This window comes from Lygodium microphyllum, chromosome 1, assembly GCF_053477565.2.
Source record: "Lygodium microphyllum isolate KBCC chromosome 1, Lygodium_microphyllum_v1.1.10, whole genome shotgun sequence".
NCBI classification, from domain to species: Eukaryota; Viridiplantae; Streptophyta; class Polypodiopsida; order Schizaeales; family Lygodiaceae; genus Lygodium; species Lygodium microphyllum.
Genome location: NC_141135.1, coordinates 86,277,551 through 86,304,818, shown reverse-complemented (window position 1 = coordinate 86,304,818; position 27,268 = coordinate 86,277,551). Strand labels below are relative to the sequence as shown.

The window sequence follows — 27,268 nt, the reverse complement described above, 5'->3', positions numbered from 1 at the left end:
TGGTTGCTACTACTATATATATTATGAACATGACACCCATTGCTATTGTACATGGTATAGCATCCGAAGAGAAGTTTACAAACAGAAGGCCAAATCTATCCTATCTAAAAGTATTTGGATGTATTTCTTATGTGCATATTCCTAATGAATTGCAAAGTAAATTGGATCCCAAAGCCAAAAAATGTGTATTTATTGGATATTCTCTTAAGCAAAAGGGATATAGATGTTATAACCCTATTACACATGAGTGGAGAGTTAGCAAGTACATTGTTTTTTATGAAATGAGTAATCAATACAATAATGTGCAAAATGTAGTTGGCGTTGCTGAGCATGATAGTCTGGCTATGCAAAAAATAGGTCAGTAGTCATATACATCAAGTGAACCACAAGAGTCTCCTAGTCATGGTTCTATTGATAGACCTTGGAGTGGCAGATTAAGGTCATAGGTTATACCACTAAGTACATCACAGATGTCAAGAAAAGATCAAGATAAAGTTGGGGACTCATTTATTATGACAAATGTATCATCAAGTTTATCTCATGTTGATACTAATTCAAATGTCTTTGAGCAAAACTTGGATAAGGAGTTTGGGATTCAATCTATTAAAACACCTGGTGTGCATAAGGCACAAGAGGATGCTAAAGCACATGGTAGTGATTCAAGTCCATGCAGGTCAAGTAGAGTGAGAAAGGCAATGCAGTGATTGACATATGACAATGACAACTATATGGCGCATCAATGTGCATGCATGGCTAAGGTTGTGCAGAATGTGGAACCCACTTGTTTTGAGGATGTAGTGGGTAATGAGTATTCATATCATGCTATGGATGAAGAAATGGTTGCACTTGTGGATAATAACACATAGAAGTTAGTGCCCTTACCTAAAGACAAGAAAGCTAGTGGCTGCAAATGGATTGACAAGGTCAAGCATAAGTCAAATGGATGTGTTGAGCGTTATAAGGCACGACACGTTGCCAAAGGGTATGCATAGACTCATGGTATTGATTATAAGGAAACTTTTGCTCCAATGGCTAAAATGGCCACTATAAGGGTTGTCCAGTGACTACATCAAAAGCTTGGATCATGCATCAAATGGATGTTAAGAATGCCTTCTTATAGGGGAAGTTGTAAGAGGAAGTTTATATAGAGCAGCCACCTGGTTATGTGAATGAGAAACATCCAAATTATGTATGTGGGCTTCCTAAGTATTGAAAATTACCTTATCAACATTGGATTTTGTAGAGCACAAATTGGTCACTCACTCTATGTATGTGAGAGTGATATAGGTATTATAGTCATTACTATATATGTAAATGATTTGATCATTGTGGATGATACTGAGGTAGAGATTGAAAATGTGAAGAGTCTTCTCAAGGTCGAATTTGAGATGAAGGATTTAGAAGAGCTACACTATTTTCTCAGCATAGAGATAATCAGGACTCTAGAGGGTACATGGTTATCTCATAGAGACAGTATGCATTGGATATGTTGAAGAGGTATGGTATAGCTGATTGTTGCAAGTCTATTTATATACCTTTGGATATTAATGCTAAGCTTAATGCACATGAGGATGACTTGATTAAGGATGTCCCTATGTATCAAAAGATTGTGGATAGCCTTACCTATTTCACGATCACTAGGCCAGATCTAAACAACATAGTTGGTTTCAAGAGTCTGTTTATGCAGCTTCCACGGAAGCCACATTTGGATGCAGTGCAATGCACATTACGCTATGTCAAGTCCACATTTGACTGTCTTATTCTATTGTACAAGTGTACCATTGGACTTGCATGGTCACACAAATGCAGATTGGGCTGGTAATTCAGATAGGAGATCTATCAATGGTTTTATGTTTTTCATTAGCAATGTTGTTGTTACTTGGAGCAAGAAAAAATAGCCCACAGTTGCACAAGCTACTTGGTGATTTGGAGATGCAAGTGGATAAGAAGGTTATCATCTACTGTGATAAGCTTAGCAACATTCAATTGGCTAAGAACCGAGTGTATCATGCATGGACCAAAAACATAGAGGTCCATTACCATTTCATTCGCAAGAAAGTTCTAGTAGGTGATATTGACTTGGTTTATGTTAGCGCAAAGGATCAAGCTACTAATATTTTTACCAAGGCCTTGGGAGCTTAGAAACTTCAACACTTCAGGACTATGCTTGGATTTCACGATGAGCTCAAGGGGAGGAGTGTTGAGATGTCAAGCTCTACATGAGCTGGCATCCACTACTTGCCTTGGTGATGTGGCATGATATTATTCACTAGAGTGTTAGATGACTGACATGACGATACGCCAATGATTCTACAGTTGGACTACACCTATGTAGTCCATTCTTCGTTATGGCACATTTATTGTGCCACCTCTTCTTTCCTAATGGGTTCACACTTAGTGACCCCACATACATATGTTGTGGTACTTTCATATTAGCCTTTTATCATGTTGTAGACTTAGTTCTTTTTTTGTGGAAGAAGAAGAAAGAAGTAGAAGAAGATTTCAGCCCTATCTCTCTATGTTCTCAAGTCTCCATTTCCTTTGTGTGTGTATGCTCTTGGGTGCTTTACCTTTCTCCTCTCTTGTCTATTTTCATAGGCTACATTTGTCCTTTTATCCATCCCTTTAGTGCCTTCGATAGCATAGGGTTTTACTTTAGCATTTGTCCAAGTGATAGACAAACTAGACTAGAGCTCTGAGTGGCTAACAGTTTTGTGTTCAACCCTTTGTATTTGTGCATCCTATCTCTCTGCCTTCCATGTTCGTGGCCATGCTATTGTTGAGTCATATTATCACTTGGCTCTCAATCAAGAACATTAGGCATTTGTTTTTCCCTTGATCCAATGTATCAGACAGAGAAAGAAAGGCTCATACTTGTGAATTTGTGCAATTCATTATCCATTGCTGGTTTTGCACCTTGGAGATATGCCTACAATTCTCTTACTGAGCTTTAAACTTTTTTCATGATTGTCAACTATGACTTGGGTTTAGAGTAGTCTCCAATTTTAACACTTCCTTTTTCCTTTGTTTTGGCACAAATGTCTCATATCAAGAACTTGTCTTCCCATAGTTAGCCTTGTGGAGCAATATATTTTTAAAGCGAGCTTTACTTACTTCTCTATTTTTCTTTTTCTTTTGGTTCTTTTTTCGTATTGATGATGTATCCAAATTGCTAGGCCCATGCACTACGATGCTAACTTTCTTTGATATGCCCATCTAGATTGCTTGCACTAAGATGCATCAACTAGGTCCATGCACTAAAGTTCATTAGGACTAGATTCTCCTCTTTGTTGAATGAGATATAAGGGTTCATGTAAGCTTCTTCGTCCAATGGCTCCCCCACATAGTGCAAAAAGTGCATTTCTTTGTACATGGGTGACAATGGGACCAGGATATCTAGGTATTCTCATTAGATTTATATCTACCCTAGGTTTTATTGGTCATTCCTCATTAAGTACTAGTAGTGCTAGTAGAGGTCCTCATCCATAATTGGGCTACCTATTCATCAGATAAAATTATTGCAGATAGGGATGAGGGTATTGGTAGCTTTCTAGGTAATCAACAATGCATGGCTTCACAAACCTTTCGCAATTTGTGCAATTGCATAGTTGGGGATCATGGCATTTTGCCAAAAGATGGTTGCCTCCACAATGGATGCATTGCATGTGTGGTCTTGTGGGTCATTTTAAAGCATCTTGGAGCTTCTTGATCTCAAAGTTTAAGGCCTACCATCTATTGGGTAAGGTCTATCCCATTTTCATTGTCCTACATATCAAATGTTAGCTACTCCCTACAAATGATGGATCTCTCATTGTGTATGGTGATGATGCTTAATAGGTGTAGCATTTATGTCATTCAAGAGATCATCAACTCATATAGTTTCTTCGAAAACTTTATCCAACACATCACTTTATAGACTCAAAACTCTAGCTAGGGTCTTCCGATTCATAGACATTATAGATAAAACTTTCTACATGGGTCGCTCAACTGCAAGGATCCTCTTGTAAAGATTTTGAATGTGCATGATATAATCACGAATCCCCTCCTTGTCTTTCTTACCCACATTCACGAGTTTGACTATGAGATTGCTTGTATAATCCCACCTGTAAGTAAGCACATTAGAGTTGTTGCACTCGTTGGCGTCATCTAGGCTAGTTAACCAGGTTTTAGCTTTTCTTTCCAAGCACAACCTAGAAGCTTGTATTCGTTCATTAGTATCTTGGAGGTTCTTGGCCTCGCATAATTGTTTGAACTATTCCACAAAGCTATAAGGATCGTCTCCTACTTTTCAATCTACTTCTTGATGCCTATGGGAATTTTCATTTGGCTTCCAGCATTGGGAACTACAAGTCTGAGCCTACTAGTAGTCTCTTTTGTTGAATTGTCTAGCAATCATTTGATGAAAAGCTCAGACGGTGTAAGATTTGCTTCAAGAGCTCTCTCCCTATTTCCATTCCCTCATGGTTCTATTCTTCCTACAACAACTAGGACTCACTATACCTAATCTAGCTCAACCTCTCTCCTTTACCTATCTACTTGTTGCACTTGTGTGAATCTAGCAACTTACTTTAGTGAATCTTTCCCTAGTATTCTCTCTTCTAAATCTACTAGGACTTCCTATGCCATCCTCCCTACATGCACTATTCTAGTTTGCTAATCATACTGTGTGATCAATTGCTAAGTTTCTATTGGAAATTTAGTGGAGTTAAAGCCCAAGCCTCCCATGTTTGAGCATGAGGTAAACATTGCTCATAACTCCTTGCCTAACTCAAGTCTATAAAATTGATGAGTTGAGACCAGGAGATGGAGGATCTCAAGGAAGACACGTCTCACCTTCGATTGCACAAAGTGTTCTCAATGTTTTGCACACTAGGTGCTGAGAGATTGTCACTTAGTTCTCAATCATCGGCTAGAGAGGCAAGTCAAATATTGTAGTCCCTATTGCTTTGAAAGTTCTAGAGTATTATTTGGTTATGAATTCAATGACATTATAAAGAGTGTTGATATATCTAATAGTTTTGAAATTGTACAATATAACTTTATATTGACTAGGCAAGTCTTTACATGTATTGTGATCAAGTTCATTTTGAAACTTCACCCCAAAATTATAGGTGTTAAATGTTTCCAAATATGGTGAAGCTAGATTTCACTTGGCATCTATGGTAGGAGCCTCATGGGATTTGGGTTTTATCCCACCATTTAACAACTATAGACACTTCTTACTAGACCTTTGATGTGCATTCTAGGATCTAAAAGGCTTGTGAGCATAACTAGCTAAAGCCTTTAAGCACAAATAAGTATGAATAGTTGATATGCATTGAATGGTAAAGTCATTTATACTCATTTAGTTTTTTGACTCAAGATGGCGTAAAATTATAGAATTTTGAAATAAGATCAAGTTGCTTAACATTTGACCTAAAAGCGTGCTCCTTCATTGATAGACCTACACATTAGTGCATCTAGAATGAAGCGTCTCCCTGAAATGGTCATCACCCCATATGTTATGGTACTCGCTAAGACTGTCTTGGACGTGTGCTGGCATGTGGCACAAATGCACACGTGAGCATACGCACGTGTATACTCACCTACCATCAAGAGAGTGTTTATGCAACTATAAAACTCACCTACTATTAAGTAATACATGCACATAAATGATCCTTGAAGCAAACACATAACTTTCATGTCGACCCCTAGGGATATTTTACCAACAACAGTTATAGATACCCACGCACCCTTTGAAGTGCATCAGATGCACGCCTGCACCTTTACAACCTGCACACAAGGATCACCTTTTTCTCCCAATCACATAACCTAGATACCAAGTGTGATGGTCCAACCCTCGGATACCAGCGCAGGACCCCATCTAGGCCCCAAAGCAACACTAGACCCTTCCCCCAACTTTGCCATCTTGACCCCTCAACATGTCACGGGACACCCCAACACGACACAGAACGCGACACGGATCATAACACACACACTAGTATGAACAAGGGCCCATCTTGAGGGCATCACATCATATTCATAGCCAAAAAGTATGTACAAGGTAAGCCGAAGGCACAGCAAGGGACTTTGTCACGGGTGGTGGGTGGAGCTATCAACACGCTGCAACACGACGCCAACCACGTGGGTGAGGGAGCTTGACAGCTTGTCACACACATCAGTGAACTACACTAAACTTGATATAATTTAAAACATGACACCAATGCTTACAATCGCCTACTTGTACGAGTTATATGAATGCAATTTTCAGGATAATTCATGCATCTAAAGCTGACCATATTCATCAAATTCTGAGCTTGTCTTTATTCTTTTGAAGTAAAGCTCGTCTTTTACTTCTCCATAAATCAGTTGCCTCATGCCACAGTTAAACCATATCAAATATGGCTACATAACCTTACTGCAGCATTCAGAGCTCATCAATCCAAGTCACCCCTAACATGAACCATGGCACGGTCCGTCTCAGTTCAGCATTTCACATCTAGGTAGACTGCCATAGGATTTCCTACTCCTCTCCTGGGCATGAGCATGTATCCAATGATCAATGACATCCAAATCAAACTACAAGAAAACACACCATTTCCAACTGCAAATTTAGGCGAAGCCTTTACTGATATGTTTGATTGTTAAAATGTTAAACAGTTTCAACATCAAAGAATTGAACTTACATGATTTTTGATTTCCCTAAATAAATTAGGCAGGTAAAGGCCTGTAATTTTCCAAGACTTGGAAATGTACATTGGCAGCAACACTAAGCTGCCATTTCAAATAGGTGCTCTTTTACCACATAAGAATGAAATTGATAGTCTCCGACTGTTGAGATATATTTGCCTGTTGAGGCAAGACCGTGATAACTCATGAAAGATCTGAGTCCCTCCTGGACTGATACATAAGCAACTTTCACTTTTGGGGTTTTTGTTCAAGACTCCACAGTTACAGCTCCATGCTTTCACATATGTCACCATCTTTAAAGCCTTTTATATCACATAGAAAATTTCGAATTGTTGACAATTCTTCTGAACCTGAAAAGTGTTTTGTCAAAGTTGAATAGCATGATCAGTCAGTGGCTGAAGCTAAAATATTTAAAACATGGCATACATTTGCATGTATGGGAAAAACAAGCATCAGATCAAATAAGAACACAGAATTTATGAAGCAATTAAGAACACAGCATTTATGAAGCTAAAATATTTAAGACATGGCACGTGTTTGCATGTATGTGAAGAACTAAACATTTATGATGTTGGCAGTCCAACTTACGAAGAAGAGACTAAGGCCTTTTCTAACCAAGGTCACACCATATGGAGATGGACAGCTGCCCGCAAACACCCCCGCCCCCGCCCCTTGTGTTTCCTTTTCCACTCAAATCATCCTTAATGTTCACAAACTCTTCATGGATACTGTTAGTCACATAGGGACTCCTTGAAAGGGCTCAAGGACTGGCAATAGAACTGAAGCATGCTTTAGCAGCCCTTTGGATTGGGCATATTTTAATTTTTCCGTGCCCTTGGAATGACTTGAAATGATGATGACTGATTATCTGTACTGATATGGACAGATACTGATTCACAGAAAGCTGGCACAGCTGATGTGAAACATTGAACAACTGGAGACCAGTTACACTCATACTTCTCAGTTATGAACAAATTCCATAAATGTGTCCCCTTAAAGGCATTCTGTCACATCCAAAACAACATTGCTTTGTTCTCAGTTCAGAAAATTCGTAATTTAAGTATAACAAATATATGTGAAGTTTATGATTCACAGAAAGCTGGCACAGCTGATGTGAAACATTGAACAACTGGAGACCAGTTACACTCATACTTCTCAGTTATGAACAAATTCCATAAATGTGTCCCCTTAAAGGCATTCTGTCACATCCAAAACAACATTGCTTTGTTCTCAGTTCAGAAAATTCCTAATTTAAGTATAACAAATATATGTGAAGTTTATGCAACCTGCAATCGGCTACAAAAACAATCCATATTAAGGAATGCATCATTGCATAGGAGCTCTTAGCCCTTTGGAAAATGGGCATGCTTGCTTCAGCACTCTGTAAAATGCCATTCCTATCATCCAATGTTGGTCTTCTTTGATTAACTCACATTTTCACAATCATTGCACTTCGAAAAGTTGAAATTCCTGGCTGTACCAATTCAAATTGCATGATTCAAGATTGGAAAAGAGTTACATGTCATATGTGTGGAGAACCACTGCTTCATGTTAAATGTGTGGTGAACCACTACTTGGAGGAGACACAAGCACTTTCTGTCTACATGTGCACACTGCATCAGTATGTACCAAAGGGCAATCTAGGGGAAAATAAGAGAGCTTTTCCCATCATTTCTACCTATAAATTAACCATAGGATAGCTCAAAGAGTGAAAGCTCAAACAAATTGTCCAGGCTGCCATACACTTTCAAGAATTGCTATGTTTTCCATCTTAAGCTACCTGGTATATTGTACCCGCACAAAGAATTAACAGGCAATCCAGGTATCTAAAGTGAACCACTTTGTGTTTCTGAAAAACTTCCAATGGCAAAGTGAAAAATGTCTCCAGGGTTGAGAGAGAGGATTTGAACACTGCACAGGGTACCAAACCCAGTATAGGAAGGAAACCCACAGCAAAGCACAAAGTTTGGTACTTGTCGCTTGCCAAACAGGGAGAAATTGAAGGCAGCAGACACAGTGCTCACAGTTGTCCCCATACATCGTACGGTACTGATCGTACCGTACCGTACGTATCCGTACGATAAAACGGGGCCACTTTTGCCGCCGCATCTGCGCGTCCACCTGCATTCTGTTGCCTTTAATCCGGTGCATTCCGCCTGCATGGCACTTTTTTTTTTGGGGGGGGGGGGGGGGGGGGTTCCTTGGACACCTCATCTCACCCCCTTTTGCAACTATGCACTGCAACCCCCCCAAGCCCTCCTTGGATTCCATCCAGATGGCAGCCCTCTTTGACCCTTCTCTCATCTACAAAAGGTGCTCCTCTCCTCCATGCTTCCACTGTTGAGATATCGAGCTCCACTCGTGATATGCCAGGGTGACCGTTGTGCATTTATGTCACCGACTTGTCAGTTGCAGATGCGGTTGGTACACCGCCTATGAATAATAGCTAGATGACAGCTATCCTTATCTACTCTAGTTCGTGGCTCAGTTAGTATGCCACCTTAGTTAGTTGAGTTTGGTTTGAGACCCATATATAGGGTTCTTCTATTTCTATGTACGAGAGTTCTTTTTGGCTTACACAACTAAGAGGCGGAAGTTTTCTGCACGCACTCAGGAAAAGGCCCTATTTTATGCTATGCGACCACTGTTCTACAGGTCGGTGAAAAGTTACTATAGAAATTGCATCGTATACCTGTGCGCAGAGACATTGGGAGTTACAGAATCATCCATGTTGCCTGTTGATGCAAAATCGTCACTAGGAAGTGACTGTGTGGTCAAATACCACTTTCGTCAGTTTTGCAAATTAGCCCTTGTGAGGCTGAAGTTGTGTTCTTTGCAGTGACAAAAATTTTTGCAGTGTTCTGTAATGGCGTCTGATTCTCTTTCACAGATTGTCACTAAAAAGCTTGACAAGAACAACTTCCAAGCATGGAAGTTTAGAATGACGAATTTCCTTATGGGAAAAGGATATTGGGAATTTGTTGCAGGAAATGAAGAAGAATCAGTTCTTCCTGATGTTCCCAATCAACAGCAAATGCAGGCATTTAAAGCATGGCATGAGAGAGCCAGGAAAGTTATATACTGGCTGTCTATCAGTATTTCAAACTCTATGATTGTGCATATTCAGGATGCAAGTACGCCAAAGGAGGCATGGGATACTTTGTCAAAAATGTATAGCACAAATACGCAAGCCAGGAAAATGCAGCGTGCAAAGAGAAAATATGAGCATCAATGACTACCACATGAAGGTGAAGAAGATTGCAGATGCACTTGCTTCCATTGGGTCGCCAGTGGAAGATGATGATTTAGTTTCTGTGACCTTGAATGGTCTAGGAAAGGATTATGCACAGTTTCGAACATCCATTTCCGTCCGTGAAAGATTTCCTAATTTTGAGGAGTTGATTGCTCTTCTAATTTCTGAGGAGCAGAGAAATGGTGGTGCATCTTCTTCAGGAGGAACTTCAAAAGAAGTTGTCTTCTACTCAAATGCTGGAAGAGGTAGAGGCAGAGGTAGAGGAGGCCGATCTGGAGGCCGTGGTAGAAATCAGAATATGCAGCAAACTCAAGAAAACCAGTCCTATGGAGGAGGACGTGGTAACTCTAGAGGCAGGGGGAGCCAAAGAGGTCGTGGTGGATGGCAAAGAGGGCAAAATGCAAACAGCAATGTTGAATGCTACTACTGTGGTAAAATGGGTCATATGGCTAAAGACTGCTATAAAAAGCAGAATGACATCATGAATGGAAAACTGCAACAAGGGAATTATGCATCTTCTAGTAGACAGGGTGATGACAGAAATGAGCATTTGTTTATGGTGCAGCACATGACCAATTCTGTGACAAGTGCAGAAGAAAGTAACGATGTGTGGTATGTTGACTCAGGTGCATCAAACCACATGACAGGTCATGCAGAATGGATGCAGGATGCAAGGAAAATGAAAAAACCAGGATTTGTGGAGACTGGTGATGATACTGCACATCCTATTGTGCAGATTGAAAATATTCCTTTGTCTATGCAGGATGGAAAAAAAAAATATCTGTCGGATGTATTTCATGTCCCGAATATCACCAAGAACCTGGTTTCTGTTGGTCAAATGGTTGAGCAGGGCTTGCAAGTCAGATTTAATTCCCATGGATGCTTTGTTGAGGATATGAAAAATAAAGGTCGCTTGATAGCAAAAGGAAAGAAGAAGGGAAGAATATTTACATTGGATGCAGACATGCCCGAATTGAGTGCAGCAATGTTTGCACATGGGACCGGTGTAGTTGCAGATATTGATATTTGGCATAAACGCATTGGTCATGTTAATGTACAGCGACTTAAATCAATGCAGGCCCAAAATATTGTTGCAGGATTGCCAAAATTCAAGGTTGCAGAAATGCATACGATATGTGAAGCTTGTCAGTTTGGAAAACAGGCAAGGAAACCATTTCCTAGACATGTTCAAGAGAGTAAGAAGCCATTGGAATTAATCCACTCTGATGTGTGGACTACTAAAGCTGCATCTCTTGGAGGCTGTCATTATTTTGTCACTTTTATTGATAACTATAGCAGAAAAGTTTGGGTGTATTTTATGAAAAAGAAAAGTAAAGTTTTTGGGCATTTCAAAACTCTTAAAGCTATGGTTGAAAAAGAAACAGGCCTGCAAATAAAATGCCTAAGGTCAGATGGAGGGGGAGAGTACCTCTCAAATGAGTTTGCAAGGTTCTTGCAGGAGCATGGCATAAAGCAGCAATATTCATGCAGTCATACCCCACAGCAAAATGAAATTGCAGAAAGAAAAAACAGGCATATTAGAGAGGTATCTCGTGCCATGCTCAATGAAAAGACCTGCCAAATTTTTATTGGGCTGAAGCAGTTGCTACAGCAGTCTACATAATAAACAGGACTCCCACTGCAGCAATACATGGAATGACTCCAGAGGAGAGGTATACTGGTAGGAAACCGGATATTTCTCATTTGAAGATTTTTTGTTGCATTGCCTATGTTCATGTGCCAGATGAGTTGAGATCCAAGTTGGATCCAAAAGCTGAGAAGTGCATCTTTATTGGTTACTCTCTGTAGCAGAAAGGGTATAGATGTTATAACCCTTCTACTCGTAAGTTTACAATGAGCAGAGATGTTTTTTATGAGATGAGTAGCTGGTATAAACCAGTAAATGTGATTGATGATGTAGATACACAAAACGGTAATGCTGCACAGAATTCACAGCAGCAGTCACAAAATATTAGTGGACCTGGAGCGTCCTCTAGTAGTGGTTCACATTCTTTGCCATGGACAGGCAGATTGAGATCAGGAGAATCTTCTCAAAGCAATGCAGATAGTGGTATTCAGGTGTCACAAAAAGGAAAAGAGAAGGTAGATCAGCCCATGTTTGATGTGAATGCAGGTCATTCTTATGTGGATGGTGAATCTAGTGGCTCAGAACAGAGCATTGATGATGAGTTAGGTATTCCTTCTATTGTTACACCTGGAGTAAGGAAGACCAGGGATGTTTTGAGAGCACCTGGGAGTGAACCTACTTTGCGTAGGTCTAACAGAGCTAGGTATCCTGTGGATAGGCTGAAAAATGATGGATTTACAGCCATTCACTATGCATATATGGTCAAAGTGATACAGGAACCAAAACCCACTTTTTTTTAGCAAGCCATGGGAAAAGAAAAATGAGAGAAAGCCATGGATGAAAAAATTGATGCCTTGGAAGCAAATGCTACATGGGAATTGGTACTTTTGCCTAAAGATAAGAATGCAATTGGCTGTAAGTGGGTTCATAAGGTGAAACACAATGCAGATGGTTCCGTGAATAGATACAAGGCAAGATTAGTAGTCAAGGGATATGCACAAACATATGGCATTGATTATGAAGAAACATTCAGTCCGGTTGCAAGGATGGCAACCGTAAGAGCAGTCATTGCTATGGCTGCATCAAAGGGATTGTCTTTACATCAGATGGATGTAAAGAATGCCTTCTTGCATGGTGATTTGCAAGAAGAGGTCTATATGGAGCAGCCACCAGGTTATGTGCATGCTGTTCATCCTGAGTCTGTTTGCAGGTTGAAGAAAGCCTTGTATGGCTTGAAGCAAGCACCTAGAGCATGGTCTGACAAGATAGGACAGTATCTTGTCACTATTGGCTTTCAGATTTCCAAGGCAGATTTCTCACTGTATGTAAGAAAAACAGAGAAATGTATTATACTACTTGTCATTTATGTTGATGATTTGATTATGATAAGTGACAGTGATGAAGATATCCTTCATGTGAAAATGCTATTGAAGCAGAAGTTTGAGATGAAGGATTTGGGAGAGCTACGTTATTTCTTAGGCATTGAGGTGATTAGATCACCAAGTGGGATACGGCTCTTGCAGAGGCAATATGGATTGGACATACTGTCCAAATATGGGATGACAGGCTGTAAGCCTATTTCAGTTCCTTTGGAGCAGAATGTGAAGCTGAGCGCAGATGCAAGTGAGCTTCTGGAAGACCCTACTATGTACAGACACATAGTAGGAAGTTTGATTTATATGACTATTACCAGGCCAGATTTGAGCTATGTTGTTGGATTGGTAAGTCAGTTTATGCAGGCTCCAAGGAAACCGCATTTGGATGCGGCTAGACGCATACTCAGGTATGTGAAGTCCACATTGCAGTATGGACTACTTTATGAGACTGGGGTTCAGATACAGTTGCATGGATACACTAATGCTGATTGGGCTGGTAGTATTTCTAATAGACGATCTACCAGTGGATATGTGTTCTCTTTTGGGAGTGCTGCAGTCACTTGGAGCAGCAAGAAACAGCCTACAGTTACCTTGTCGAGCACAGAGGCTGAGTACACGGGTGCAGCAATGGCTTCATGTGAGGTAGCTTGGTTGCATAAGCTACTTTATGATATGCATCAACCTACAGATGGGCCAGTTGTCATTTATTGTGACAACATGAGTAGTATACACTTGGCAAATAACCCAGTCTATCATGCTAGAACAAAGCACATTGAGGTGCATTATCACTATGTGCGGGAGAGGGTTTTACTAGGTCTTATTGATCTAGTTTATATCAGCACAGAGGATCAGGTAGCTGACATATTCACGAAGGCATTGGACGCAGAGAAGCTGCGCAAGTTCAGAAACCTGCTTGGTGTGCAAAAATTGGGATTGAGCTCGAGGGGGAGTGTTGAGATATCGAGCTCCACTCGTGATATGCCAAGATGACCGTTGTGCATTTATGTCACCAACTTGTCAGTTGCAGATGCGGTTGGTACACCGCCTATGAATAATAGCTAGATGACAGCTATCCTTATCTACTCTAGTTCGTGGCTCAGTTAGTATGCCACCTTAGTTAGTTGAGTTTGGTTTGAGACCCATATATAGGGTTCTTCTATTTCTATGTACGAGAGTTCTTTTTGGCTTACACAACTAAGAAGAGGAAAACTGTTTTCAGCATCCAACTTTGTGTGTATTCCCCCATTGTGCAAGCAAGAAAGCTACAAGTGAGACTCCTTCCTTCTCTCCCACAATCTTGACATCCACACCAGTTCAGCAAGCATTTACCATTCTCATCTTCCTCTCTTGGATCTTGAATGAACTTGTGATTCATCATCCTCATCTCCCATCCCCTCTTTCCCACACCCTATCAAAGCATTTGCCATTCTCATCTCCCATTCCCTCTCTCTCACTCTTACTCTTTCAACTTTACCCCAACCCTCAGCCCTCTCCCTCTCTTTCAATTTTCACGTTTCAAGAGTCGAGCTCAAGCATTCTCTCTCTCTCTCTCTCTCTCTCTCTCTCTCTCTCTCTCTCTCTCTCTCTCTCTCTCTCTCTCTCTCTCTCTCTCTCTCTCTCTCTCGGGCCTCTTTATCCGTCATCGGCACCATGACTCGTAAGAAGCACGAGACCTTCAATTTGCATGCAATCCATGTGGAGAGGGACACAAAGAAGTCCAACTCCCACCATTGGACATGCAAGTAGTGCGGGAAGCGCTATACAAGTGGTGCAACTCGGCCTCTCCGACATCTTTCCGAGACGAGGGGGCAAGTTGCTCCATGCAAGGAGATCCCTCAAAACATCGCAGAGAAGATTCTCTCCACGATGAGAGGGGGATCCACAAGAGGAGGAGGAAGTGGCTTATCGGCACCAACTCCTATGCCTACTAACGAGGAAGTATCGAATGTGGGCATATCTTCAACCAATGCGGGAGAGGCCTCTACCAATTGTGGTGGGGGCTCCACATCCGCATCCGGCTTCAGTAAAAGACAAAGAATGGAGACTTGTGTGATACCGGAGAGACAATCCTCCCTCTCAAGCTCCTAGTCATATGCATGGATTGATTGCCTTTCTTAGAGAAAGGCAATGCCGCTTGCGGACATTGAAATTGCAAGCACCGTGATTGAGTGCAATCTTGCATTCAATGTCCTAAAGCAAGAGCAATGGAAGATGGTAAAAGCCATTGCCAATGTGGGTCCATGTGAAAAATGGACCAGTGTCACATACAATGACATGAGGACGAAAAAGATTGATGAAGAGGAGAGGATTGATAGAGCCCTTGATCCTATTCGGGCCACATGAATAAAATATGGTTGCTCCATTATCAGGACGGATGGAGTGATCGTAAGGAACGGGGCATCATCAATATACTCGTCTCATGTCCACTCGGCACTTACTTTTTGCGGGCCGTAGATACCAACAAAAGAGGGGAGGAAAACGACGGGCGCATTCATCTACCGCCACGTTTAGCAAGCTATCATTGAGGTATACATTTGTCATTGCCTTTTAAATTTGTTTCACTTTCTTTCATTATTATAATTGATTTATGCATAACTATCTATCTCCCTATTCTAATTTCTAAATTCTCTCTAATATCTATGTCGATTCTCTCTTTCCGCCCGGGCCCCAACCCCATCTCTCTATATTCTTGAATCTTGAAAGTTGAAACTTGAAAGGCTCAACTCTCGAGTCCTTCTCTCTCTAAACTCCAAGTATTGTTAGTATACTTGTAATTTGTAAATTGTGACTGTAGCTTGGGGCCCCTTCAATGTGGTGCAAGTTGTTACCAACAATGCATCGAATTGTCAACGTATGGGCTGTTTGCTTGAGGCCAAGTTTCCCACAATTGTGTGGACTCCATGTGCAAGTCATTGTTTGGACTTGCTCATGGAAGACGTTAGGAAGCTCAAGTGGGTGAAGAGAGTGATCCGCAAAGCTACATCAGTTGTCACCTTCTTCACAGTAAAGGTAAAGGTGCTTGCGATATATCGTGAGCATGGCACACTAGAGTTGAAGAAGCCTTTTTCAACTCGCTTTGCTTACATGTGGTTATTGCTGAAGCGCCTTTATGAGGTGTGGTCCATCCGCCTTGCGCCAGGCAAACAGTGGTATCTACTCTATGGAATGAGTGGGATGAGCATGAGACAGAGGCAGCCAAAGCCATGCAGCGCTTGTGCCTTAATGAGCACTTTTAGCAAAAAGTCCATGTGTTGTCATTATTGTGACTCCCTTTTATAGAGTGTTGCGTATGAGTGATTGCTAGAGGTCCACCATGGGCCTTCTCGTTCACTTCTTTAGAGCGGCATTAGTGGAGACACATGCCTGTACAGTGATCACAGAGACACGGCAAACACATGTTTTAAAGATAGCAAAGAAGAGATGGGCATGGATGCATAAGCCCGTTCATGGTTTTGCCGCATTGGTACATCCAACCTATAAGTCGCCGGCAATCATGGGTGATAGAGAGTTCCATTCGCACCAGCTTGCTTATTTGACTCGTGTGGTCCCTATGGATGACCACAATGCAATGCTGGAGAAGCTAGGATAATATGCAAATCAGAGAGGGCATATCGCTTTTGCTTTTTCCACTTGTTCAAGTAGGTGGTAGCAGAAGCATGGTCATTCAACGCCCTCCAATATCAAGGGGGGGTGGTTCGAGTGGCTTCCAGACATATGTAAGGCGAGGCTCTAGTAGCTCACATCTTGTGCCTCATGATGACATCCCTCCCTTACCTACACAGCCACCACCTAGGGAGCCATCAATTAATGATGATGGTAACCTCATGAGTGAGGATGAGTATGAGTGTGTCTCATCATCTGATGTTGAAGAGTCATCTTCCAACTCTTGATGAGCACTCAAATGGTTCTGATGTGATGATGATGATAATGATAATAGTGATGCCTCATCATAGATTCATAGGTCTCTCTCTTTTATGTATCTACTATCATTGTATCCACATGCATGATGCCACTATGACACACTAGAGTCTAGACTATAGTCTGTAGTTACATTGCATGTTTTGCGCAGCCCATGCGACCACGATGGTTACCCTCATGTATTCATCTTATTTTGTAATAAAATGGCTATTTCCACTTTAAACATGTTTTCTATCATTTAATAATTTATGGTTTTTTTAAAATCATGTTTTTAAAAAAATTGTACTAATATCATACCGTACCTTATAAAATCATAAGGTACCATTTAGTACCGTATTTTATTGTACCATACTGTATCGTACCTGACGACTATGAGTGCCCATCACACAAAAAAGCAATGGAAGCAAGCACATACACCCCTCCTCCCCTTGGCTGCAAAGGGAAATGTCTCTTTATAGACTCCCTTATCCAAAACTTTGAGCGTGTGCACCTAACCTTGACAAGTCATTATTTGTACCTTAAACCTCATACCATCTAAAATTTCTGTAATGACTAAGGCTTTGGATTGACAACTTGACAAGCTTTAGATCCCCACATGAACAAGACTGCAAACTCCAAGCTCCTCGACGCCGGCACTTGATATACAAGAAAACCACAAAAGGATGTCATTCCAGGTCTCGTGTTCGTGTTGCCAAAGATCCATCCTTTGTAAGCAACCAGTTAGTTAACATAGGATGCAACTTCTTGATGGGCAAACAACAAGAAAAGGTTTGCAATCTCTTGCAACTATATAAGGACAATGTTAGATTGGCATGTTGCACACTGGTACTATTTTCCCTCCAAGCAAGAGAGAGTGCCATGCCCAAGATAGAGAATCTAGGACACCGCCCACAAGACCATTACATACTGATCTGTTTTGGTAGCATATATCTAATATCTTAAAGATGAAATATTTGGAACCTCCATTTTCTAGAAGATGTCTTACATTACTGCCTTATTTTGCTCAAGAATAAGCAAGAAATAACAAAACACAGAGTTTCAAAAGGAGTCTTGAAAGCTCTTATTTGCTTTGTAGCATCAGTTGACAGCAATTTTATAATGTTGACATAGTCCCTCATTCCTTCCCCCTTACTCCCTTCACTTTCCCTCTTTCCCCTCCATCTATATAGAACATATATGGGAGCAGTCATGAGTACCTAGCCTTGGCACTGTATGCCTTGCACCATGCCGAATCACTACAGGATCTTTGAAAGCTGTCACGAGTTCCTCATTTTGAGGTTTCAAGAAGTCGTTCTCCCCTACCAAACAAAGATGCTTATCAGACTTCAGCAATTGTTATGAAACCTTCCTCAAACACTTCTCAACTTTCAGTAATGGAAACAACTTTCAGCATGTCCTCACCTATAAGATGTAAGGCCGGACAGATTATGGGCTCAGAATAACAACCCTTCATCTTGTGCTCACCACTGAGCACTCCACCTGAGATGATAATAACAAAACGCAGAGGCGGAACAGATGTAAGAGCAAGACCCTACAGTGGAATCATCACAAGGGTAAAATTTATTAGAAAGGAGAGTAAACAGTACATGTCCCCCTTAGAAAGAAGGGAAAAGACAAACAAAATTCAGGAACAGAATAGATGTAACAGCAAGCATCTACAATACAATTATCACAAGGACAAAGAAAGAAGAACTTCAAACACTTCTCACTACTTTTAACAAAAAGAGGGAAAATCATCTCAATTGTCAATGTTTAAACAATGTACCAAGGTACCTGTTGTTGCATGCCAGCCAAAGCTGCTGAAAGGAAAGCACCCTACACAGCACAAGATAAACGATTAGATGCATCTGCTTCCAGCCTTCCTGGCAGCTGCCTATTGTGCATAATGTAGGCAGTGTTTACAATAGTAGATACAAACAAGAAATATAAACAGACAGAAGCACATCCAGGCATGACAAAGGAAGCAATAAGCCTCTGCAAGCATTCATTCTGAGCCCTCGCACAGACATAGCTGGCTACCTAACTCTAGAAGAAGGCTGAAACTGAAGAAGTTGTTTGTTATTGGTTCTATAATATTTGGTCCTACCTGTGAAAACCCGATGAGGCCATCAAATGGGCCATGCTTCTCCATGTAGTTTGAAATGAACTCAATGCATTCCTCCAAATTAGAATATGTCACATTCGTTTCTGTCTGAAAGAAATGCCAAAATCAGGAGTTTCATGAACTAAATATAAACTGTTTGGAAAGAAAAGCCAAACACCTCTTACCCGCTCAAACTGGAACCATTCATAATAAGGGGGTGGGAAAAACCCCTCTACATCAGACTTTCCAAGAGCAGGATATGGTGCATCCAAATAAATCTGTTATAAGAAAGGAATGTGATTAGAGTAGACACTAGTGAAGTGTTAGATAATATGAGTGAGAGGGAGAGGGAGGGAGAGCTTGAAATTTGAATGAGCCAGTCGTAAAGGAATGCTAGGGCAAACACAAAGAAATGCAAAATTTATGACAACACTATGAACACAAACTGTAGAATGCTCAACGAAATGCTTTAGGGGTATTGAATATGCATAATAGGGTCTCAAACCTCTATGTCTCCAGGACCAGGGAAAAGGTGAACTGAGAATGGTGTTGGAGATGCCAAGATCAGCTTCAAAAGTGTGTTGTGCTCACGAATGGATCCCAAAAACCTAGTAGCAGCAGTACACTAGGGATGATGATGACTTTGGCAGTGGTGGAGTGAAACAAAGTCCTCTGATCAGCAAGATGTCTCTATGGGACTCTGGGTAGCAGCAAAACATAAGTGATACAGACTAAAACGCAGCTCTACAGGCAATCAATGATGAGTAGTGACAATCGCAAGCTGGCCTCTAGGTAATTGAAATGCAAGCTGAAACTGCAAAAACATAGCTGCAGCAAATGACAATGGGAGCAATTGATGGCGATAGGCTGTGCAGCAAATTCCAGGGAAGGGGAAGCAGGCTGAATGCTGAGTAGCATCAAGATGAACATCTAGAAGGCTGGGTTAACAGTTGTCAAAAGTGGATGCAACAATGGAAGAATGAATGATTGCTGAAATAAAATGCTGAACATAAGATAGAAGAGAGAGAAAAGAGAAAACACAAGAACACTATAAAAGAAGAGAACTCAGAGATGTGCTCAGGAAATGGAATATACCAAACACGAGACAATCGTATTTAACAATGAATCACTGGCTACATGGGCACTGGCACCGGCTCCCTCTCTCCACAAGGCATGCATTAGATCTACAAGTGATGAATGATAAGAGTGTGGAGGTGGAGCATGAATAAATAGGCCACAAAGAATGCAAATAATGCATCAGGTCAGCCAACAATAAATGCCAAAATAATCACTGATGTGACCACTTTGAAATGCCTAATAAACTCAGTAATGCCCAATATAGGCCAAACTCACACATGAGCTAACTAGACTGCTAACACTCTTTCTCAGATCATGGATGATCTAATACAATACAATGATAATAACTCATCATAGGCCATACAACAAAGACCACCAGAATAGGACCATGTATACCCAAGCAATGGGTGATAAAGCCACCGCCAAAATGCCTCAAAGAGAACTCAAGTGTCAATGTCGATCTTTCGAGCACCTGAAAATAGAGAAGAATAAAAGCACCTCTCTATGTCTATCATCAATGCCTCACAGTAGCATACATGACCATCCTGTGAAAAATGCCTCTAACCACATATGAACATGGATTCCTGACCTTTGGCCAAGACCACCAAAGTGTCCCCTCGTGTGAGCTTAGACTAGGAGCCAATCCCAATCTTTGTCAAGTGATAGCCTATCATGAACCTAGAAGTCAATCCCAACTCCAAGATTTCAAAACGTACTAGACTTTAGTCGATGCATCAAGGAAGTCCCTCTCTAGAACCTGTGCACCTATGCACCTGTATAGATGAGGCTCATCTACGCCCACCTCACCACCTTCTCACACTCTCTTTAACACTAGAGAGTCATGAGGGATGACCGCATCACTTGCACTAGAAAGCAGGAGAGGCTACAAAGTCCTTCCCTTAATCTAAAGAGATAATCGTTTCCATGCCTTGACCTTAGCCTTGGTCGAAGAACCCAAGTCAAAGTCGAGGGAGACGAATGACTTGGCAAGGGAGTCCATAACCTACTTCTACTGCTTCTTCCTCCTTCCCCAAAGCTGCTAACTATTTACAATCCTTGCACAAATGTCTCTTCTTAACACAGTAATAGCACTAGGCCTTCAGCTTCTTCTTCCCATCACCCCTCTCAAAGCTGCAAATGCCTCATTAAAGCTACCATATTGGGATGGACGCAACCCCAAAGATGCCTCATGCTCAAAGCAGCATCGAGGACATATGTGTAAAACTCACTAGCATCGATGATGTTTAGGCCCACAAAGCATTGGCCACTCCATCAAACTCTAGAGGAAGCTTATAGAACATAGTCCCCACAAGATGAGCCTCTAGAAGGGTGGATTGCATGTGTCAAAACTGGTCTTGTACCTGTGTAACACAAAGCAAGAAGGATTGAATAGTGTCTATTGGCTCATACTTCATCTACTAGAGCTGTCTATAAAGGGTAACTGCACACACAGTCAAGGAGGCCTCGTACAACATCTGAAGCTTCGCCGATACCGCAAAAGGGGTCCTACAAAGAGGTGACCGTCAAAAGGACTTTAGAGATGTAGCAAAGAATAGCACAATAAGCCCAGATATCATCATTATCACATGTGAGCAAAGCTTCTTCATAGTTGTCCTTCTCGAAATCAGTTGGAAGAGGAGTGGGACGCTTAGGATGCTCAAAAGCTCGAGAAACAACATACCATAACTGCTTATGCACAGTCCAAGCTTTCATAACAGCACTCCACATTAGGTAATCAAGCCATGAAGTTTGTCATCAATAGAACAACAAGGGGGAGTCATCTAGAGAGGATAGGAAGAGAAAATAAACGAAAAGAAGAGGAGGGGAGAGAAAGGACAGCCAAAGCACAACATAGACTGCATTGGCTGCAGTTCACACGCACTGTAGACACACTAATCTGTAGACACGCTAATCACAAAATAATTGCTGCAAAAGGACAAAATCTGATCAAACACAGCTAGAAAGTGAAGATTGCAACCAATAGAACCTGAAAATACAGTCACCCAGCCTATAGGAGTCAAAACGCAAACAAAAGAGATATTAAATGCAACAATAGCACAATAAAATATTGTAGAAATTGCAAACACACTGCTGAAGGCAAAATGTAGGCAGTAGGAGCAATTAATGCAGTAAACACAGGCTGCAAAGGACGGAAACAGGGCAATTTGCAGCAGACCACTATCATGATGCTGGAAGGAAGTGGCAACAGGCAAGGGAAATCAATGTTCTGCAGTAGAAGACCTGTAATCAGCAGAAAATGACAGCAAGAGTGTAGATCCTAAAATCTGATACCATGTCGGAAGTCGATGCAACAATAGAAGTGTGAAAGAATGCTGAAATAAACTGTTGAACACAAGACAAAAAAGAGAGAAAAGAGAAAACACAAGAACACTACAAAAGAAGAGAACTCAAAGATGTGCCTGGGAAATAAAATCTCAATCCCAAACACAAGACAATCACATATGACAATGAGTTACCGACTACATGGGCACTGGCACCGGCTCTCTCTCTCCACAAGGCATACACAAGATCTGCAAGTAATGAATGGCACAGTATGGAGAAGAAGCATGAATAAATAGGCCAAAAAGAATGCAAATAATGCATCAGGTCGGCCTTTTAATGTGGTCAGCCAGCAATAAATGCCAAAATAAGCACTAATGTGACCACTAAAAAATGCCTAATAAACTCAATAACACCCAGTATAGCCCAGACTCACACATGAGCTGACTTGACTGCTAACACCAATATGGGCAGGCTTGCAGTGGTAAAAATGCAAACTCCAATAGCTAAATCTCCTCCAAGCAGCTAGTGATGACCTCCAATAGCAAGGTCGCTGAAACCAACCTTCCTTGGTAGAGAGGGTGGTGAAGTACCTGATTACCAGCAAATCGCAGCAAACAATAAGTTCAATGTAAACTGAAACAAATACTTCACCACTTTGAAGTAAAAAATCAATGCGCGTTTGGCCCCACAATTGTGCTTTGCCAAATGCTTACAGAGGTTGGATTCCAACAAGTATGACCTACTCTTCTTTGGGTTGATAATCAAAGTGCTTAGGCTCTTCCAAAGAACCTGGTCCAATATCCTTATGTTCGAAAGTGTCTTTTGGATGGCAAGTTGGCACTAATCTAGTGTCTCGCGAAGGAAAATACAACAAATACCTTCGCAAAGCCTCTATGATTGTCTTCTATGCTTTGTCACGTGCATCTCCTTAGCTTGCAGCCACTCACATGATCTAAGAGGGAATGTTAGTGCTCAATCTGTTCATGCCGTCACCTCCTAGGCTCCTATTTGTGAGCTCCATCAAAATTTGACAAAGACAAGAGCTTTGACATGTGTCATTTATGTGCATTTGTTAGATGTTATCACTACATGCATTTCTAATCCATTTCTCTTCGTTTTCAGCCTAATTTAGACAAGAACACATGAACTCAATGATAATGAACTTAGGAAACAAAATCCATATACCAAGGCACAAGAGTGTGTACAAAGGCACAAGCTTTGGGCGAGCAATAGAATGCTGCAGCCTCCCTCTCTCCAACAAGAAGGCAAGTGTGTTCATATGACTCAATGATAAGTGGAGGAAAGGAGCAGCCTATAAATAGGCCAAACAAATAAAACAAAAATAGCATGTCTACCAGTATCATTACATGCCATAAATACAAGTCGACTGCATTAAATGAATCAAACTCAAGAAACAAAATGTCTTTTGCCAAATAGCCTTATCAACCAATATGTACATTGCTAACATCATCAGCATTTATGACTACTAGTCAAACAGATTCATAGCACATCAACCCTGACAAGTAGGGCCAGCCTAATTTCAGCATTCTTGACTATAGATAGGCTAAAACATTGAGTGCCTTACATCCAATCATTTCCATCACCTCCATCATCCTCATCACTTGCATCACCTTTTCATCCTACCTCAGTCCCATGCTCTCATTGCTGAACTCAATGGCATGCGAGGCTGATTGTGTGCAACCTTATGTCAATTTCAAATCAAAGTGTTCCCTCATTCTCGTGTGTTCATCTTGTCTCTTTCTTTCTCCTCTCCATGTTCATGTCCCCGATTTGTTGTTCATCAACCAACTTGCCCACATTAGAGCACCTGTATATTGGCCGACTTGTTTATCTCAAATTGCTCTCCATGCTCTATGCATTCACACTCATCCTGCACTATATAGTTTTAGATCACATCACATAGAGAGAGGGAGACTAGAGGCACTATTGTTTATCACATGTGCTACCCGAGCGGTGTGCATTGATCATTCTCATGCTTTGAGTTATGAAATACATTGCATGTTCATCATTCCCTCTTTTGAGTTTTTGGGTCCTTCCTTTGCTATTCATTGTGTCAATGTTTATGCTTTGCATTTTCTTGCTTCCGTTCATTTGCACATTCTCACAAAACTTAAAAGACTAAGAGTTTGAATGACCAAGGACCAAGTGTGGCTATAAAGAATCAAGAATGTTTGTATAAGTTACAAGGTAGGCCAGAGGTTTTAAAATGTATTACTAAGTTATCCAAGGCGTTTAAAGCAACTTGTTAATGATTAAAATTGCCATTGAGAGCCATTGATTCTATCTAAAACTTTGGCCAATCACATATCCATGGATTAGAAACCTTTTGACAAGGTCCCACTTTATCACCTCAATCTATCCATCTTTTGGTATTGTCAAGGGAAATGGTACCATATAACAAGCAATTTGAGAATTACACCAAAGTAAGTTGAGAATTACACCAAACTTCAAAGTATGCAGCTTATCTAGTGAAAGCAATTAATAACAATGACAAACTCCACAATGCAACATCCGTAAGGCCTTTAACTAAAACGCCCAAGGATATTGTGTGGCATGCATATTTAGCAACAAGGGCAACCATCAAGCAGCTATATAGATGCATATCTTTTAAAGTTCCCCCCAATCCCTTGAGCCTATCCATGCATGTTTTGTTTCTTTTCCTGCAAACGAATTGAAACAGGCTGCAAAACTTCCACTCAGCCTTCTTCAGCCATGGCTACAAAGGCAAAAGAAAAGTACCCTTTTTGAAAGTATTAAACATATGTGCAGGTCATCCCAACTAGACTCCAAAACACAGACTTGTCAGAGACTTTCTAGGGAATCCACTCTACAAAAGCATTTTGTGCCCGGACTTCCCTGCATAAACCAGGGGTCAGAAAAACTAATCTCTCCATAACAAATCTGCCTTGCAAGAGTTTACAAGTGCAGTTTTTATACATTAATGCACAATCCCAAGCCAGGAAATTACACCCTATACTGCCATGGCCTTAACCCCATAACCTTTTCAGCCCCCACCAAAAAAAGGAAGGGAACCGGCTGCTCGACATTCAAATTTTGAAGTTATCGGTCTCCGCATTGTCTATGTGTTTATGTAGCATACAGATGTAGGGTACGTAACAATAGGAAGTAATAATGGACTAAGGAAGGGCCAACCATTACGACTGACTGTAAAGATGAGGAACAAGATTCCTGAAACAAACCCTAGAGAGGAAATGGCAGAGCTGACCGGGTCCAAAAGGTCGAGGACGGAGCGGTCCCATTTGTGGAGCTGCCGCTGCATGATGTCGCCGCTGGTGCGGAAGCCATGAAGGCAGAGGACTCGGAGAGGAGCGTTCGCAAGGCTGTTGTAGGGGAGACGGTCGTCAACGGGGCACTCGTGCTGCGGCGGTTCCTGCAGGAGGCCCATGGCAGAGAAGGGAGGAGGAGGAGGAGGAAGCCGCCTGGGGCAGAAGCGATGCCCGGAGAGGGCACAACAGCTCAGGCTGCTGCTCTGGCTATGGCGGACGATGGGGTGAGGAAGCTGCCAATGGAGGAGAGAATCGTGAGGATGGTAATAGTAAGGGGAAGGATGGTGATGGCCGTTTATTGAAGTTGAATACAAACACGCGAAGGGCATCTCCCTGCTCCCCCGGGCCCCCGCACCTTTTTCTCAGCTTTTTATCATGGAGGAACACACAAAAGTCGTAACTTCTTCCTCGTTTTCTCATTGGCTGCAAAATTTTCAAAGGCTTCCGAGTTCCTCCAAGCCTGGAATACTTTTGTCTTTTGTCTCGTTCAAAACAGTCTCGAGAGCCTATTACGCTTTGAAATTTGTCGTTTGTCGTAGAGAAGGAGAAAGCAAACTCGCACAAGGCATCTTGTGCTAGCAAGATATTTTCGTCCCCCCACTAAGTTTTCGGTTGCACTGTGGGGTTAAGGAAGCGAGTGGCAAGCAAAATGTCAAATTTTCCAAAACTAAAAGAATGATGATTGGTTGCAAGTCAAGCTTATCAATCTGGCCAAGTTAAAAAGGGAGAAATCTCATTCGTTAGCACTGTAAGCACTTTGTTAGCACATAGAAATTTCATGGTATTTGTGGAGTGAGTGGAGGGTGAAGAAAGCACCACTAGCTCGATAAGCCTTGGGAGCAACTAGAGGCTAATAGGGCGAGTGGGGTTCCCCTCCCTGTATCAGTCCTAGGCATGACCAAGCTCTTAAATATGAGCACAAGGGAAAGGAGAATAAGAATATAAATTATCACCTCTACATGTAGTATTCGCTACTAAGCCTTACATACAATAGTGCTCCGGTACTGCTACGCGGACACAGTGTAAAAAACCCTAGAGTACATCATCATCCAGCTTTCTTGTTAATCTAGAGAGTCAATGTCATATTAGTGATTAGTATCAATGTCCATAATATGGATAGTTCAAAAATATGGAATTTTTGGATAATTTTAGCATTTTTTTTAGATTGTAAATATCATAAAATGGTATAGAAAACTTCTAGAATAGGGTGACATGCAAAAAACAAGTGGCTTTTCAACCAATTTGAGAGATCTCATTAAAAAAAAGAAAGGGCTTCCGAATTCGCGCAGTGTCAAAGGGGTTTTTGTCAAAAGGTCGTATCCACCAGGGATTAGAGATTGAAAGAAGTAGAGATAAGAGATGGAAGAGAAGAAAAAGAATAGATAAGAGGTAAACACGATAAAGACAAAGCACAATGAATCAAATCAATATGCATTGACAGAACCTAGAATCCCTTGACTGACACTACTTAGAAGCAATCTCCAAGCATTAGATCTCCTGGAGCTCCCTTGTAGACCAAAAACGTGCATCAAAACAACAACTTCTTCTTTGCTGCCTAAAACCCAAATCTGATGGCTCCCTTGGCTCTGAAAGGGGGATAAAACCCTAGGACACCTGATAGGATTCTCCCATATCACTCCTTCTTCTCCTAATTCAAAGTGTTATTTGCTGTTTGTCAACTGGATCGCGACGGCGTGATTTCTCCATCTTTCT

The 27,268-nt window shown here is 41.3% G+C and overlaps 1 protein-coding gene across 1 annotated transcript; it reads right to left on the bottom strand.

Moving 5' to 3' along the window:
* Positions 1-6,653: 6,653 nt before the first annotated feature.
* LOC148041356 (uncharacterized) lies at positions 6,654-25,891 on the bottom strand. The gene is made up of 7 exons (XM_087679109.1): positions 25,495-25,891; positions 19,073-19,165; positions 18,891-18,995; positions 18,578-18,619; positions 18,206-18,335; positions 18,001-18,102; positions 6,654-7,019 (listed from the first exon to the last, which is right to left on the bottom strand). Exons 1-7 carry the CDS (start codon positions 25,882-25,884, stop codon positions 6,931-6,933), a joined length of 951 nt encoding a protein of 316 aa, XP_087535235.1. The 5' UTR covers positions 25,885-25,891; the 3' UTR covers positions 6,654-6,930.
* Positions 25,892-27,268: the final 1,377 nt, after the last annotated feature.